General features: G+C 45.3%; 1 protein-coding gene across 1 annotated transcript in view; it reads left to right on the forward strand.

The window, feature by feature from the left end:
* The window catches only part of MLST8 (MTOR associated protein, LST8 homolog), a 670,473-nt gene that overhangs the window by 229,674 nt on the left and 424,050 nt on the right, over window positions 1-16,749 (forward strand). Inside the window, exon 4 of the mRNA XM_069647345.1 lies at window positions 9,845-10,007. Within this exon, the coding sequence (XP_069503446.1) occupies window positions 9,845-10,007 (163 nt within the window). The remainder of the gene's footprint in view (window positions 1-9,844; window positions 10,008-16,749) is intronic.

Below are 16,749 nucleotides of genomic sequence, written 5' to 3' on the forward strand. Positions count from 1 at the left end.
TCCCTTTCCATACTTTACTTGAGGTCTCAAAGGCTAATCGTCTCCATAATGTGTGAAGTGTCACCAAATGGCTCCAAAGTCGCATACCATGATGCTCTGTCATCCTCCCTGTGACACCAGGAAGGTCCTGACACATCATGTCTTTATGAAGCCCCAAACGCCCTGGACCACCATAATGGTCACAATGACATTAAACAAAATGCTTGACTCAACAACACTGGCTGCAATGCTAGACACAATGCACAAGCACAACACTGTCTGCAAAAATAGCTGTGAAAAAACAGAAGGCTTCTGCATACTTCAGTCCTTTTTATTCCTCCACTGGAGGAGTGGGCTGGGTTGATCCTGAAAGGGGTTGAAATTAATGTAAAGCAACAGTGGTTCCTGTCTCTGAAATGGGATCCTCCTCAATTTGTGAGGACTGTGATGTGGAAGAGTGACTTGAAGGTAACGCACAATCTCACTCAGCGAGGGTTTGAATACACTTCTATATTCCAATCACAGCCTGGTTGCTTATGTTACCACTGTCCATTTGCAATGCTTTTAAATGCAAGATATATTCTCCCTTAATACTTCACCCTGACCACTTCCTTTTAAATGCCATGCATCTTTGCTTGAAACAAAGTGCAGGTATTACCTTTTTTAATTGGTTTTTGCTATATCTCTTAACATTTTGGCTTCATGTTCCTTTTATAGAAAACTGTTGTTTTGAGCCTTTCGGAAATTTGCATATTTTTGAAGAGCAACTTCCCTCAGTATTGAGAAATGAAAGAAATAGTTTGATTTTATGGTGAAACTGCTAGGTAATCAACAATTATAGCATTTCCTATGGATGTCACTGGTTATGCATAGCATTCGGAACACTTTAAATTTGAAAGACATTTTTGTATTGAACCGCTGCAGCTTTTAGGCTGATAAGCAAACTTTGTTTTCTCCTTGAAAAATGGGAGGTTCTCTTATTTTGTTCAAACTTACAGCAGCAAGCTCATAAGTGATCAGTAATCTCCCTTCTTCCTAATGAGACCTTTTTGCCTACGGTCTCCTGAAATCCTTGTTTGCTAGAAAATTTGTCGGAGTTGCTGAAATGCCGGTAAGGACATCTGTGTCTGAATTTATGATACCTAGGTAGGAATAATAGCCATCTTTTCTTGTTTTTATATAGCACAGAAAGCAGCTACACAGAAACCCCACTTTACTCACATGCACCTCTATCACATATATCACCAGATATTATTACTAACACTCATGCCTACACTGACTCTAAACACCAAACTCTGTTAGAACCACTAGTTTACACTTCCAAGCCTAGCTCCACCCACGATAGAAATAGCAAACTACGCGCTAGACTTAACAAACTCCATGAGACACCTAGACGACGACTCCTTCCTACAAAATCTGAAATGAAACATCAAATTGGCAATACAGGCTACGCTTCTAACCACACCCGAGCTTCAACGCTTACCCAAATATCTGTGCCCAAGACAAAATCCAGCGCGAAAAACACTCCTAATCCTACACATACCAAAGAGGAAACTAAGGAACATTCCTATAAAGGAGCACTTCTCAATGCCAGGTCACTAGTTGCACATGCCCTTGAGATAGCTGATCTAATCACTGAGAATAACCTGGACTTCATTGCTATAACTGAAACTTGGCTACACCAGGCAGCAGGCCCTTCACTCATGCTAGCCATACCTGACGGCTACACTATATGTAGACAAGACCGAGAGGGCACCCGCGGAGGCGGAATTGCCATTATCTCTAAATCAAGCCTCTCACTAAGACTAGCCCCTGCACTAACGCTACAATCCTGTGAAGCCCTCACTGCTAAACTCCTTATAAATAATAATCAATCCCTAACTATTCACCTAATCTATAGACCTCCAGGCCCACTTGGGACCTTCGAAGAGGATCTACACAAGTTACTAACCCTCAATGCTAAAACCACCTCTCAATTGTTGTTATTAGGGGATTTTAACTTAGGATTCAATGACAAAACAGATGTGCATGCCGCGACTATTTCCCAAGCTATTAACTCTCTAGGGTTCTCCCAAAAAGTCAACAACCCTACCCATACGAAAGGTAGAATATTAGACTGGGTCGCTGACTCTAACTGTACTACAGTCATCTCCTCTATCTCAGCTTTATCATGGTCTGACCACTCATTAGTGTCCTTTGACCTCCTAACCTCCCAACCATCCTCTACAGTCGTCCCCATGGCACCCTCATGCCCCACAAGAAACAAAAAGAATATGACAATAGATAATGTCATACCCGCTATTCTTCCAACCTTAAACGCCTTGCCCGACAATTTAGACCCCGGCACTTTAGTTCACGAGTATAACAAAATTATGACTGATACTCTGGACAAAATTGCCCCACTTAAAATGCGTACAAGTAAACCCAAAGCCCATCTAAATAAATGGTTCACGCCCGAACTCAAGGCTTTACGTCTCACCAAGAGAAAATATGAATCCAACTGGAAAATATGTGCAACTGCTGAGAACAAGGCTAACCTAATATCTATCTCCCGTCAATACAAAAACGCAGTCTGTCTGGCTAAGAAAAACTCATACAACGATCGCATCGCCAACTCCAAATCAAGCATGAAGGAACTCTTCTCCATCCTAAAGGAACTTGAGTCACCTATTGCCATACCAGACACCTGCACTAAAGATCAGACCTGGTGTTCTGACATCCAATATGCTCTAACTAATAAAATTACTACCCTCCAAAACAAAATTCAACTTAAAAAAGACTCGCTTAAACTCCCTACACTGTCACCACTTAAGGCGATCCATATGCCTCAACATACCAAATTCTCCTTCACCAAAACCTCCACACTCGAGATTGAAAAAATCATCCTCACCCTCAAACCATCCAACTGCAAAGGTGACATCTGCCCAGCACAGCTAATAAAAGACGCTGCCAGAGACCTATCACCATTTATCTCCAAACTTGTCAATGCATCCTTCTCCACAGGTATCATCCCAGCTAACCTAAAACAATCCTGGGTGCTCCCGTTGCTTAAAAAGCAAACTTTAGATCCTCTCATCCCCACCAATTACCGTCCAATCACCACAGTTCCGTTTCTGCTAAAGATCCTGGACAAAGTGGCCTATATACAGATTCAAAACTACCTTGAACTGCACAAACTACTAGGATCTAGACAATCTGGCTTCCGCCCACTACACGGAACGGAAACAGCCCTGATTGACTTAAAGGCCCAAATAGACGAACTGAGAGATCAGGGTAAGACAGCCCTCCTCCTCCTACTAGATCTCTCAGCTGCGTTTGATCTTGTGGACCACAAAGTCCTCTGCAAACACCTGGACGTTGCCGCTCACTTCTCCACCCAAGCCATCAGTTGGATAGAATCCTTTCTGAGTGAGAGAACTATGAGAGTCTTTTCCCCTTCGGCAGCAGCTGACCCTATACCCATTACTTGTGGTGTCCCTCAGGGATCCTGCGTCTCTCCGACCCTTTACAATATATTCACCAAACCTCTGTTCGATGATTTGGACAATCTCGGTATCACCTACACTAACTATGCAGATGATACACAGATTCTCTTCCCACTTTCTGGGGATCACAGTGAGGATGGGGAGTTGGTGAATAGAGTGTATCTCATCATTCAGGCATGGATGGCCACTCACGGTCTTTGCCTGAATGATGATAAGACAGAGTTGATCATTCTGGGCACACAAGCCAATATTAACAAATTGGGCCCAGATTACTCAGCCTTCAGCATAGACGGAAATGTCATTAAAGTCTCGAGGGAAGTAAAAACACTTGGTTTTTATCTCGACTCTACCCTGTCCTTTACTAAACAGGTAAACTCCTTAGCCTCCACCACTGCTTACACCTGTAAATTGATCAGAGCAGGCAAGCCCTTCCTGTCCAATACCAGCTGCCTAATCCTGGCTAGAGCCTTAATTCTTTCCCGACTTGATTACTGTAATGCCCTATACAGTAGCGCCAATAAAGCCACTACCCTAAGACTTCAAACTCTACAAAATAATGCTCTCAGAGCTGCATTAGGAATAAGAAAGAGGGAGCATATCTCCTCGACTAGGCGGCAACATAAATGGCTTTCTACTGAGAATAAAATCCAGCTAAAAACGATCTCATTAACCCATAAGGCCTTAAATAATGCTGCTCCTAGCTACTTGATGGACAAAATAAAAAGAAAAACTTCCAATAGACCCATGAGACTCGCCAACTCCAATTGTTTGGCAGTACCTAGATTCAGACTTGCCAAAATTGGTGGCGTTTGCTTCCCTGTGAAAGCTGCTAACCTGTGGAACGCCCTGCCACCTAACCTTAGAGCTGACCAACCCTTCCCCCACTTCAGAAGGAACCTTATCAAACACATTATCGCCAACAATGACTTAACACCCGAACACTCACAAGCGTAGTCCTACCTAATGCACCCCGACGCGACATCAACCTTTATGTTTATTACTGCTAATCATGTATATTGTTAACTGTACATTCATGTAAATACGGCAACTCTTTATCTGTACATTCTAGTAATTTGTGTAATATGGCGTAATATTGTAAATTCATTTATATAACATTGTAACATTGTAAGCTTCGCATATACTTGTTGCTGCGCCCGGTAACCTAAGGGTCTGGTGCGCAATATAAATAAATAAACAAACAAACAAACAAACAAACCCTCTGCAGTATCAGAACCTTCAAGGTACAGGTGGTTGGCATCATGTCTGAATCAAGCACTTAACTTTGACTAAGTAGACAACTCAGGGGGACAGGTACCTCCCAGAGTAAGTGGATGATGGGCCTGGGTGATATGGGGAGGGCACTATGTTCACCCTCCTTTGGTCCCTGTCACATGGCAGGGAACAGTCCCAGAACCCCTTAAATCAACCCCTTCCCCGACAGAGAGCCTAAACCTCTCTCTCTGCAAACCCAAAATCACAGAAAGCAAAAACAAACGCTTTACTATCATAGTCAATTGTATTCTGGTATCAGAAGCGTTTGTCCTGATACTGTTGTAGTCCAACTAATGGTATCAGAGAAGTCACTTTCAGGCCCCAAGTGACACTCTGTGAGTGATACAAGGTTGCCAGTTTATGGATTTCTAGTCACAGGTTTTTCTGTGTGTGATACAAAGTTATTAATACATTTTCTTCCAGCAGAGCATCCCCTCCTCTAATACAACGTCGCCTTCAGCCAGCATTCTCTATACATCCAGCGGGTTTTAAAAACTGCACAGGTACTACTAAACGGTGGCAGGAAGTGGATAGTGCAATCCAAGATGACATGCAGGTCAGATGAAGGCTTGCTGTTGCCCCCTAAACTCAAAGTGAGCCCAGTTACGTTACACCCAGGGGCAGCATCCAATCCAACCCCTGCCCAATTGAAAGAACAGGTGCAGACACTCACCAAAAGCTCAACACAGAAGGAGTAGGGAGAGCACTGTAAAGCTCAGATACTACAGTCAGCCAGTTTTGGATGCTATAGAGGGCGGTTGGTAAGCGATTGAGAGATTTAAGCAGGCTGGTGAGTAGGAGTAATAGGGGCTAGAGGTGAGAGTGGAGAAGAGACTGGAAGTGGTGGTAACAGCAGATGATGCGTTGCTACCATTGGATCCCATGAAACTTTAATTCTTTGAGTTGATCAACTAACGGGCCATCTAAGTTTGAGAGATTCTTCGTGGTGCTGCGGATGGGAATGTCTTGGATGCTATTCACCTTGGATGCCTGATGTTGTACATTACCCGTGCCAACAGAAAAACCCCTGTACGTGACCGGTTACAAGACTAGGTAGCATTTAGCTAGTTTGGATGTCCGTCTGGCCTTCCAGCGATTTCGTGGCACTATGCATATACGTTTTACATTATTTCCACAACTGTTGCTGTAGAGCACTGTTATCTGAGGAGGTCTGATGGGGCTGACACACCACACCCATCACTCTGAAAGGTAGCTGCCGCTCCATGGAAGCATAATGGAAACACTGTGAAGTAAAAAGGGCCCATGTGTGTGACACAGGCTGTTTTTTCTTGACCTTCTGGGCAGTGAGATCAAATGTAGATTCGTTGAATTAGCTAAGCATTGAATTTCAGAAGTCTCATTCACCTTCCAGAAACCATTGCAAATCTTCCAACTGCCCTGGTGTTTGGACACTAGAATGACCAGTGGACAACTATGCCACCATTGAGCTGGAGTGCTTCGATGTTTCATGGACTATAGAGGTGCTCAAATACTATATTACGGGGTGGCAATTTATTTTGGTCACAGAGCATGCCTGTCTTACATGGTTGGCAAGGACAAAGGAGACCAAAGAAAGGGTAGGGGGATGGTTGCTCAGACGCCAACCCTCCAGCTCTTCTCTAGTTTTAGAAGCCTGCCTGCAAACAAATTTGGACTACCTTACCGGGTACATCAACAGTGCTACTCTGGGGGCCAGGTGCCTACCCAAATCAGTCGATGATAGGCCCATGGGCAATATGACGAGGACCACACCACCCGGTCTTCCTTACTTGGTCCCCCTCACATGGCAGGGGGCAGCCACAGAACCCCCTTCCATATACTCGGTGCCTGATTGAGAGAGCCTGGAGCTATTTCTAGATAGACCTAAAATCCTAGAAATTAAAAACAAATGCTTATTTTTAAAGAGAATCCATTTTATTGTAATCGTATCAGTAGTGTTCATCCTGGTACTGTTGCAATCCAATGCGTTGTGCCAGAGCTTTCACTTTCAGTCCCCAGCAAGAGACTCTGTGAGCTCTGCACTTGATCTAATATAGCAAGTTGGTGGCTTTCTGGCCACAGGTTCTTCCACTTGTGATTAAAAATTATCAATTCATTGTCTCTCGGAAAAGCAGCCAATTATCAAAGGTGTAATGTTACAATCGCACTGCGGGCCAGCCTTTTCTATAAATTCAGAGGATTTTAAAAGCTCCAGCATACAGATTACATGCTCATGAAACGAGAGATTAGCGTCTTGCACAGACAGCACTGGAGGGTGTCAGCATGCAAAGAGTAGGAGGGAGGGCAAACGTGGAGACTGCAGTTAGTCATTATTGTTTCTTGGAGAAGGCGACTGTGGGAAGCGGGTTGAGAGTGTTGACAAGATTTGAGAAAGCTGCTGAGGAGGAGTTGTAGGTAGTGGAGGTCAGAGGGTTTAAGTGGATGAGAAGATGGTATCACCAGAGAAGGAGAGGGGGTGGATAGCACAGAAGTGGAGGAGGAAGCACAGCAGAGAAGAGGGTGGTATCTGCTGATGGAGTGGTAGGAGCAGAAGAGGAATTGCGAGTTAACTGCTAAGGAGGAAGAGGTAGTAAAAGCAGAGGATAAGGAGGTGTTTACAGCAGAGGAGGAGGTGGTAACAATGGACAATGAGAGTAAACTTCAGCAGAAGTAGTACAGGCAATCCTGTAGTTATAGAGAAGAGTAAGGCTTCAGTGGGCCAAGTTGTCCCTATGCAGGACCAGAAAGTGGGAGGAAGAAAGTGACCAAGACAAGTAGGCCACTGAATGACTAGTCAGTGCAACCAAAGGTCGGAGTTCCAGAGAATTGTGGAAGCAGGGGAGACCGACCCTGGGGATAAGCAAGATGTTAGGTGGCGAGGGCATCATATTGGCCCAAAAGGGAAGCTACTCCTATATAAGCAGTTGGCTGAGGAGATGGACCAACTGCCCAAGAGACTTATTGTGGAGTCAGGGCTGGTGACAAGGTTCAGGAACCCCTGAGAACCCTGCAACCCCACTAGGAGGTGACACGACATCACATCCCGTGTAAGGGACTCGGTTTGATTTTCTCAGTGTTTTGTTGTTTCCTTCCTTTTGTACATTTTTGGGTGTAAATAAATTCAGTGAACCATACTTCTTGTGACCAGTGTTTCTGTGCATCTTGTGTGGGCCTTGTGACACCCAACAAATGGGAATGTTTTCAGGAAAATAAAATTCCAAGTTCAGCCTTGCTCAGAATATGGAGCAGCAAATACCATCATAGTGTCATGCATGCTGGACGCTATGCTCGTAGAACAGCTAGACCGTTCTATTCCAAATGGAGGTTATTCGATACGTTACCGGGAAAACGACGTTTGCACTTCGCACGTCGCTAACTTCACGTGACTTTTGCTTCGTCACGTGAACTACGGTATTACGTATTTAAGCAGCGTAGAAAATTCACTCGCTGCTTCTGATCGAATCTATTGGCGTTGTGTAGCTGAACCTCTGATCTGCATCCTGGCATATTTCTACAGCTACTTATGGACCTTCTATAGCGTGTGTTCCGCCGCACGCTGATTCCTGGAGCTATTCCTACAGGTCGTGTTAATTCACACGCGTTCTCTGTCTTCAAGCGTGGCTGGTCCTGATTGCGGGAATCCCGCCCGCGTGTACATCCACACGTACACTCTGTCTTCATACGCGGCTGGCCCGGACTGCGTAAATCCTGCCTGCGTGTAAATCCACACGCACTCTCTGTCTTCAAGTGTGGCTGGCCCAGACTGCGTGAATCCTGCCCGCGTGTAATCCCACACGCGCACGTTGTCATTAAACGCGGCTGTTCCGGACTGCGGGAACACCGCCCGCGTGTAATTCCACACGCGCACTCTGTCTTCAAGTGCGGCTGGCCAAGACTGCGTAAATCTTGCCCGCGTGTAAATCCACACGCGCATGTTGTCTTCACACGCGACTGCCAAGACTGCGTGAATCCTGCCCGCGTGTAAATCCACACGCGCATGTTGTCTTCAAGCGCAGCTGCCAAGACTGCGTGAATCCTGCCCGCGTGTATCCACACGCACACGTTATTTTCTTCGCGGCTGTTTATAACCGCGTGTACTTTGTTTTTTCCTCAAAAAGAACGCTATTTCTAACTCCTGCATCTGTGAGATTAACAGAAGGATTGATCCCTACATTTAGACATTACTTTACGTGGGAAGGAAGCTTTTCAAGGATTATTGGAAGGTGACATTGAACTGAACTTTTGGACGCTATCCTGTGGTGAATTCAACCCGTATCTAGCGTGAGCCTCGTTCCGTTCGGGATAAGTCTCCCTTACTAATTTTCCCTTCCTTGCCGTTTGTTCTACTTTCATTTTTCATCAAGAGACTTCTGGATTCTTCTACCCTAAACTAAAGGTCAGTGTGAACATTCCTGTCATTATCTAATTCATCATACTCAGGTTGGAGCAGTTATTCATGATACTTTAATTTGTTCTAGGCTGGCTTTCTATACCTTACCCACGCCCTTTCCAGTGATCCATCGCTCTGCCTGTTTTATCAGCCAGAGGGTTGTATCATTTGGAAGGTCTTCAATTGACTTCACAACTATCAAATCGTGTGAACAGGGATCCGGAAGACCCTACCTCCTGTATCCTTTTGAGTATTGTATCCTTTTCAGTTAATACTTGGGTACATTCTGACACATAGTGAGAATGTGTTTCCAACTGTTTAAGTCAACATTTTGATTCCCCATGTTCACCTTTCTTCGCAAAACAGAGATTTGCAAACTGTCCTCATATTATCAAGGATATCTTGATCTAGTCTGGCTTTGAAGGCAGCAGTATGTTGTAAGCTGTGATCTGTTTCTTATTTTCATTCATAAGCACAGGCTCCGAGTCTCAACATGCAAAGGGGTATTGTCTATAAAAAAAAAAGGCAAAACTCAATAGAATGTAATCTCCCATGACGACATTGGCTCAGTTGGCAACTCTGCAGGCTGCAGTGCACAAAGCAACCACAGAGAAGAGATTGGCTCACAATACCTCAATTTGATGCACACTTGTCTTCAGTGCTTTCAGCTGTTTCTGTGTGAAGCAGACTTTTTTTGCATAGAATACACTATTGACTGGCTTCCCCTCTCTCCCTTCAGGTTATCAACACATACGCATGTATGACCTCAACTCTAATAACCCCAACCCTGTCATCAACTATGATGGAGTGAGTAAGAATATCACCTCAGTCGGATTCCACGAGGATGGACGCTGGATGTACACAGGAGGGGAGGACTGCATGGCAAGGATATGGGACCTCAGGTAATGGCTTTGTTCCCCTTCCCACTCATCTCTACTATTACTTTCTCTTTACCCTCCCTAATTCATATTTCAGTTGAGTGTTCAGACACTATGGTTCATTAATAACTCTTCACTTGGTTGTTGTTTCCTGCTATCACATTGTCTGCTCTTGTGCCCTTTTGCTTCCTTTATGATAGCAGCTCAAACTACCATCTTTCGGTTGGCATCGTAACAGTGTTGGTTCTCTGTTCCGGTAAAGTGGGAATTCCTTTAGGCATACTGTGGATTTACATTACTTGAGAACTTAGACTCACATTGAAAAATCTGGTACTTGGCGGCAAAAAACATTGAACACGTGTGAATGCCAATGTACTTTTCTTTAGTTCCCTACCGGGCTAGTAGAATAAATACTGTTTGAATGGATTGTGTCCTCCCACGTATTCCTCATCTTATGATGATCGTTATCCCAGCTTCAGCTGCTTCAGAATTTTTTTTCACCAGGGGGCACTGTGTTCGAGACCGCGGAGTTGATGCCCCTAGAGGGCTGGCGTCGGCGTCATCCGCTGTATAAAGGGCTCGAGCAGCGCCTGCTACCTCAGTTCTGTTTTTTCGACGCAACTGCTTTGTGTCACGAACGGCACATCTAAAACTTCGACAATGTCTTCGTCTTCTACTCCCTCCACACCGAAGTCAGGGTTAAAAAAATGTCTAAAGTGTGGCAGGAAGATGTCTATCACCGACCCCCATCACAATTGCCTCTGGTGCCTCAGCCCAGACCATCGGATTGATGAGTGCGGGTCCTGTGAGGCCATGTCAAATAAGGCTCCTAAGGAACACAGAGGTAAGCTGGCGGTGGGGGAGGAAAAGTATAAATCTTCAAAAAGACAAAAGGATTCGGACGAATCCGTTAGAAAATCTCATCATGAGTCGAGAAGATCAAGATCGGGAAGTCGCTCGGGGAACTCTTCCTCGTCTTCGTCGAAAAAGTAAAGAAAGCGACGTCATAGGTCTTCTTCCTCCTCGTCCTCTTCAGAGAGGAGAGTGACATACCCTTCAAAACATGATGCCCCCGAAAAATGGGAGGCCTTCAAGGCTTCGATGATGAAAATATTCAAGAAAGCGGCCAAGACCCCCTCGAAGTTGCCGCATGGTGAGCATGCCTCTACTCACTCTAAAGGTGACAGAGGAAGATCAAGATCCAAACACGCAACGGTTGAAAAAGAGATGAGTATCATCACGGGAAAGTTCCCCAACACCTCACTCTAAATCTAAGCCTACAGTGCATAAATCAGGGCAAAAAGAATCGCCGTCGAAGTCGAAGACTAAATCTGACTCGAGATCATCGACGACCATAGGGTCAAAATCCATTACGAAGATGGCGTTGACGCCTGTAGTTTCGATAGCATTGAAGCTTTCTTCGACAGCATCGAAGGCCTCTTCGACTGCATCGAAGCCTCCTTCGACTCTGTTGAAGCCAGCGTCTAATTTATCGACGCCTTCGACGCCTTTATCGAGGCCTTCGCTAATTCCAAGGCCCAAGTCGACACCATTTTCTATGCCTAGGCAAATACCACCTTACTTGCCTGAAAAGGCTTTTCACGCTCAATCTAGACAGGAATTCTTTACGTGCATGTCTTCTATATATGAGGAGCATTCCTCTGAAGCGGATGTCACTCCAGCTGGAGTTCGATTTGGGGCCAGAGAGGTCCCTGAAGAACTAGTGGACCCACAGTCAAGAATAACAGACTTGTATGATTGCCTACAAAATGCAAGTGGCTTGGACACTTCTCCTGAAGTGGAATTTGAAAGGCTAGACCCTACAGATCATGCTGATCCTAGCTATAGAAATGTTATGGGAAGGGTCATAGATTTTATGGGATGGAAAGCAGCTTTCCCAGATTTTGACCAGGATGACATGACTGATATCCTGAGAGAGGGTCCCTTAAAAGATCCTGTTTTACCATTCCATAAGGCTTTACAAAAAAGGGTAATGGCAAATTGGAATAACCCAGATTGGATTCCAGCAGTAAATAAAAAACTGGTACCAAAATATAGACCAGCCTTATCAGACCCAGAGTATTTGTCCAAGCATCCCTCTCCTGAAAGCCTTGTAGTTCAAGCTGCAACTTCCACGAGGCAGTCAGCTTACCTATCAATACCACCAGATAGGGACGACAAAAAAGTTTATGCTTGGGCCAGGAAAGCCTTTTCTTCGGGCAGCATGGCCCTAAAATCAACTAATATAACTTGCACATTGGCAAGATTTACCTTTACCCTGTGGGACTGTATGTCATCAGCGGCTGAACGCATCCCGGAAGGTGAGGAAAGGGATGGTTTCCTGGCTATAGTGAAGGATGGTAAAGAGGCTATGGAGGAATGCCTTCAGTCAGGATTGGACACAGCGGATAGTATAAGCAGTTCCATGGCTTCTAGCACAGTCTTGCGAAGATTCGCATGGCTGAGAAAATCTGGATTTGCACCTGATGTGCAGACTAGATTACTTAATATGCCCTTTGACGGCTTAAGCTTGTTTGGCAGCAAGGTGGATGAAAGCTTGGAGAAGCTGCAGACCTCGAAAGCGGCAGCAAAATCACTCAGCGCCGCTATAAGGCAACCTCAACAGCACTCTTACGCAGGATCTTCTTCCTGGAAGAGTCGCCCTTTTCGCTTCTATTCCTCTTTTGGAAAAGGGAGAAGGCAGGCCAGTCACAGAGGCCAACAGAGAAAACCCTTTCGTGGTGGAAAAGGGAGAGGTGCTAGATCAGCCACAGCAGCGGCTACTACCTCCTCAGCCACTGCTGCAGCCGCTACAAAGCCACTTTGAGATCTTAACCCACAAGACCCCGGTGGGAGGCAGAATCACTCAGTATCTGAATGAATGACGGGGCATTTCGTCAGATGCTTGGGCACTAGAGATAGTGACCCATGGTTACTGTCTTCCTTTTCATCTGAGACCTCAAGATCATCCACCGGGAGCCAACTCTGTAAAAATTCCAGACCCGCTCCTTGTGGAGATTTTAACCCTGCTAGAGAAAGGTGCAAGAGAACATGTACCTGTAGCGGAGAGGAACAAGGGTTGGTACTCCCCCCTATTTTCTCATCCCCAAAAAAGACAGAGGATTGAGACCCATCTTGGACTTGAGAAGCTTGAACAAGTCCCTCAGGAAGGACAAGTTCAAGATGGTGACCCTTTCTCAGATCCTTCAGGCTCTTCAACTTTAGGACTGGCTGGTTTCATTGGACCTTCAGGATGCTTATTTTCATGTTTCATTGGACCTTCAGGATGCTTATTTTCATGTGGCAATCCATCTCAAGCACAGAAAGTACCTGAGGTTCGCAATTGGTGGTTCTCATTATCAGTTTCGAGTTCTGCCATTTGGGCTGACCTCCGCCCCGAGGGTCTTCACCAAACTAATGGCGGTAGTGGCAGCGAGTCTCAGGAGAGGGGGGATTCACATCTACCCTTATCTGGACGATTGGCTAATCAGGGCAAGTTCACCCGAACTGACCCAGAGACATCTGGCCATTACCTGTCACTTCCTTCACAAATAGGGCTTCTCCCTCAATTACAAGAAGTCACAAATGATTCTGAGCCAAAGACTCCAATTCACCGGAGCGGTCCTGGACACCACCTCAGGGAAAGCCTCGCCTCCCGAGGAAAGAGCTCACCACATTCTGCAGATGGTAACAAAATTTTAGAATGCCCAACATCTACCGCCGTTCGACTTCCTAAGGTTGCTAGGCCTCATGGCATCCTGCCTTTTTCTGGTGCCAGAGGCTCGACTGAGGATGAGATCCCTTCAATGGGCCCTCAGGACTCAATGGTCCCAGTTTTCGGGGGAGATGTCAGATCTTCTACAAGTCCCAACCAAAGGAGAATATCCTCAAGGGGGAACCGTTTTGGCAACCATGGCCGGAGATAACGGTAGTGACGGACGCCTCACTCACTGGGTGGGGAGCCCACACCAGCGATCTGACAATCAGCGGTCGTTGGTTTCCATCGGAGTCCAAACTACACATCAACCTTTTGGAGCTGATACCAATCAGACTAGCGCTGAAGGCTTTTCTGCCCTCTGTACAAGGAAAGAATGTCCTGATAATGACGGACAACACAGTGGCCATGTACTACCTCAACAAAAGAGGAGGCGTAGGATCACTTCCACTGTGCACAGAGGCAATGCAGCGCTGGTTCTGGGCAATGCAAGAAGGAATCTCTCGATCGGCAGTTCACCTGGCCGGAGAGCTAAACACGGCGGCAGACGCTCTGAGCAGGCAGAGCACAGTCTCCCACGAATGGGAGCTAGCTCAGGAAGTCCTTCAAGAGATCTTCGCCCTTTGGGGAACCCCCTCAAGTAGATCTGTTCGCGACCGGGACAAACCGAAAGTGCGAGCTGTATTGCTCAAGGGAATTTCCCCCGAGATGAGCTCTAGGGGACACGTTCGTAGTGGACTGGGTATTTCCACTCCTGTACACGTTTCCTCCAGTCCCCGTGATTTCTCATGTAATCAGGAGGTTGAGAAAGTTCAGGAAAACCATGATCCTTATTGCCCCGGATTGGGCCAGGAGGACGTGGTACCTGGACCTTCTGGACATGTCCATCTGCCCTCCAATAGGTCTTCCACAAAGAGAGGATCTTCTCTCGCCAGAGGAAGGTCATGTTCTCCATCCAGAGGTCAAGACACTCAGCCTTCACGCATGGTTTCTGAGAGGCTAAGTCATAAGTATTGGGACCTCCCGGATGACATAATGGAGATTTTGCTTTCGGCCAGAAGGCCAGCAACAAAATCCCTATACCGGTGTCGATGGAACAAGTTCAGTAACTGGTGCAGGGATAAGAATGTGGATCCTTTTCTTTGTAATACTCCAACACTACTTTCTTTTCTCTTACACTTAGCCAATTTGGGGCTCCAAGTTGAACAATATAAGGTTACTTGGCAGCGCTATCCATCTTTAAGCGCTCCTCGGAAGAGGTGTTCTATTTTAAAATGCCTTTAGTCATTCAATTCTTGAAAGGGTTGACAAATGTATACCCTCCAACACCTTTTCAGGTGCCCATTTGGGATTTAAATCTAGTCTTAAAATTTCTCATGTGTGCTCCTTTCGAGCCTTTACATTCTTGTCCATTAAGACTGCTCACTCTCAAAACAATTCTGTTAGTGGCTATAAACATCAGCCCACAGGGTAAGTGAGTTGCAGGCACTGTCTTGTAAGTCTCCTCACACTATTTTCCATAGGGACAAGGTCATTTTAAAAGTCAAGCCATCATTCTTGCCTAAAATAGTGTCTGATTTTCATCTGTCACAGAAGATTGTTCTACCTTCCTTTCATCCTCCTCCTCACGCTAGTAAGGAAGAGGAAAGGTTACACAGACTGGACCCAAAAAGGGCTCTCAGTTTCTATATTTCCAGATTCACAAATCTCCGACAGTGTGACCCAACTATTCGTTGGATATACTGCGCACAAATTGGGCCTTGCAGTAACTAAGCAAACTCTATCCAGATTGATAATTTTAGCCATCTCGGAGTGCTATAAATTGGCTAGAAAAGAGCCTCTGGATGGATTCAACCAGAGGCATGGCAACTTCCACGGCCCTTCAGAGGGGTGTCCCTGTGCAGGATATTTGTGCTGCGGCCACTTGGTCATCAATGCACACCTTTGTAAAGCACTACTTCTTGGATTCTACTTCTTACCAAGGAGGACTATTTGCAAAAGCTGTCCTTCATTCTGTCCATAATTGAAAGAAAAATTCTAGTATTCCCACCTCCAAAATTACCACTGCTACGGGAGTCTATCATAAGATGAGGAATACGTGGGAGGACACAATCCATTTGAAGAACCAGTTACTTACCAACTGTAACGTTCTTTCGATTGGATTTCCTCCCACCTATTCCTCATCGACCCTCCCAGTTGATCAGGTTTTAAGTCTTTAGGCTCTTAAGGAAGTTAGAGTGCAACTGGCATGAACTGTACGGAGGGGTAGGATGGGAGGGTCGATGAGGAATACGTGGGAGGAACATCCAATCGAAAGAACTTTACAGTTGGTAAGTAACTTGTTCTACTAATCCATTGTAGTGCACACCTGCCAAATATAGTAGATTCTTGTACAGGCTTTTTCACATTTTGCAATATCCAGCTTTCTAACAGTGCTCTTCTACATCACTTTATAAGTTAATATTGTACTTTTTTGACCTAAGTTTGGAATCTTCATCTGTAGTGTATGTCACTTTAGTCGTGCCTAGGTACCGACTTCATGACTAGGTGCAATGATTTCATTTTGCTTCAGTAACTCAAAATGCATGTTTTTTAGTACTCTCAACTATTTTCTTCAGTATGCAACATTTCATATACACTTAATTTATCCGTAAATTCCAACAAAACAGTTTGTTTCGGATCTACCTAGAGTTCAGCTTTTACATGCAAAGGTCAGCAACGAGGCAGAGCTTGACAAATGGAATTCACACTTTGTGGTGAACTGACCTCCATGAACAGTACCTTTCTGTTTCCATTTTTCTGGACCATGTGACTGGCACCAAGGCAAGAAATAAAATCCTACTGCGTTATGAGGGAGAGGTTTGCAGGAGTTGACAAAACGGCAAACAGAGCCGGAGTCTGGAAGACACTAACCGCTGAATGCAAGGAGAAGGTTGAAAGTGAACCCAAACTTACAGGAGAACCCCTTACATATTTTGGGGTACTCCCTGATCACGCTCATAACAGAGTAAATGCACCCCTCTAGGGAATTAAGGCCATGAGTGTATCTTG

Source organism: Ambystoma mexicanum, chromosome 2q (assembly GCF_040938575.1).
Source record: "Ambystoma mexicanum isolate Mex_15411 chromosome 2q, UKY_AmexF1_1, whole genome shotgun sequence".
In the NCBI taxonomy this organism is placed as follows: domain Eukaryota; kingdom Metazoa; phylum Chordata; class Amphibia; order Caudata; family Ambystomatidae; genus Ambystoma; species Ambystoma mexicanum.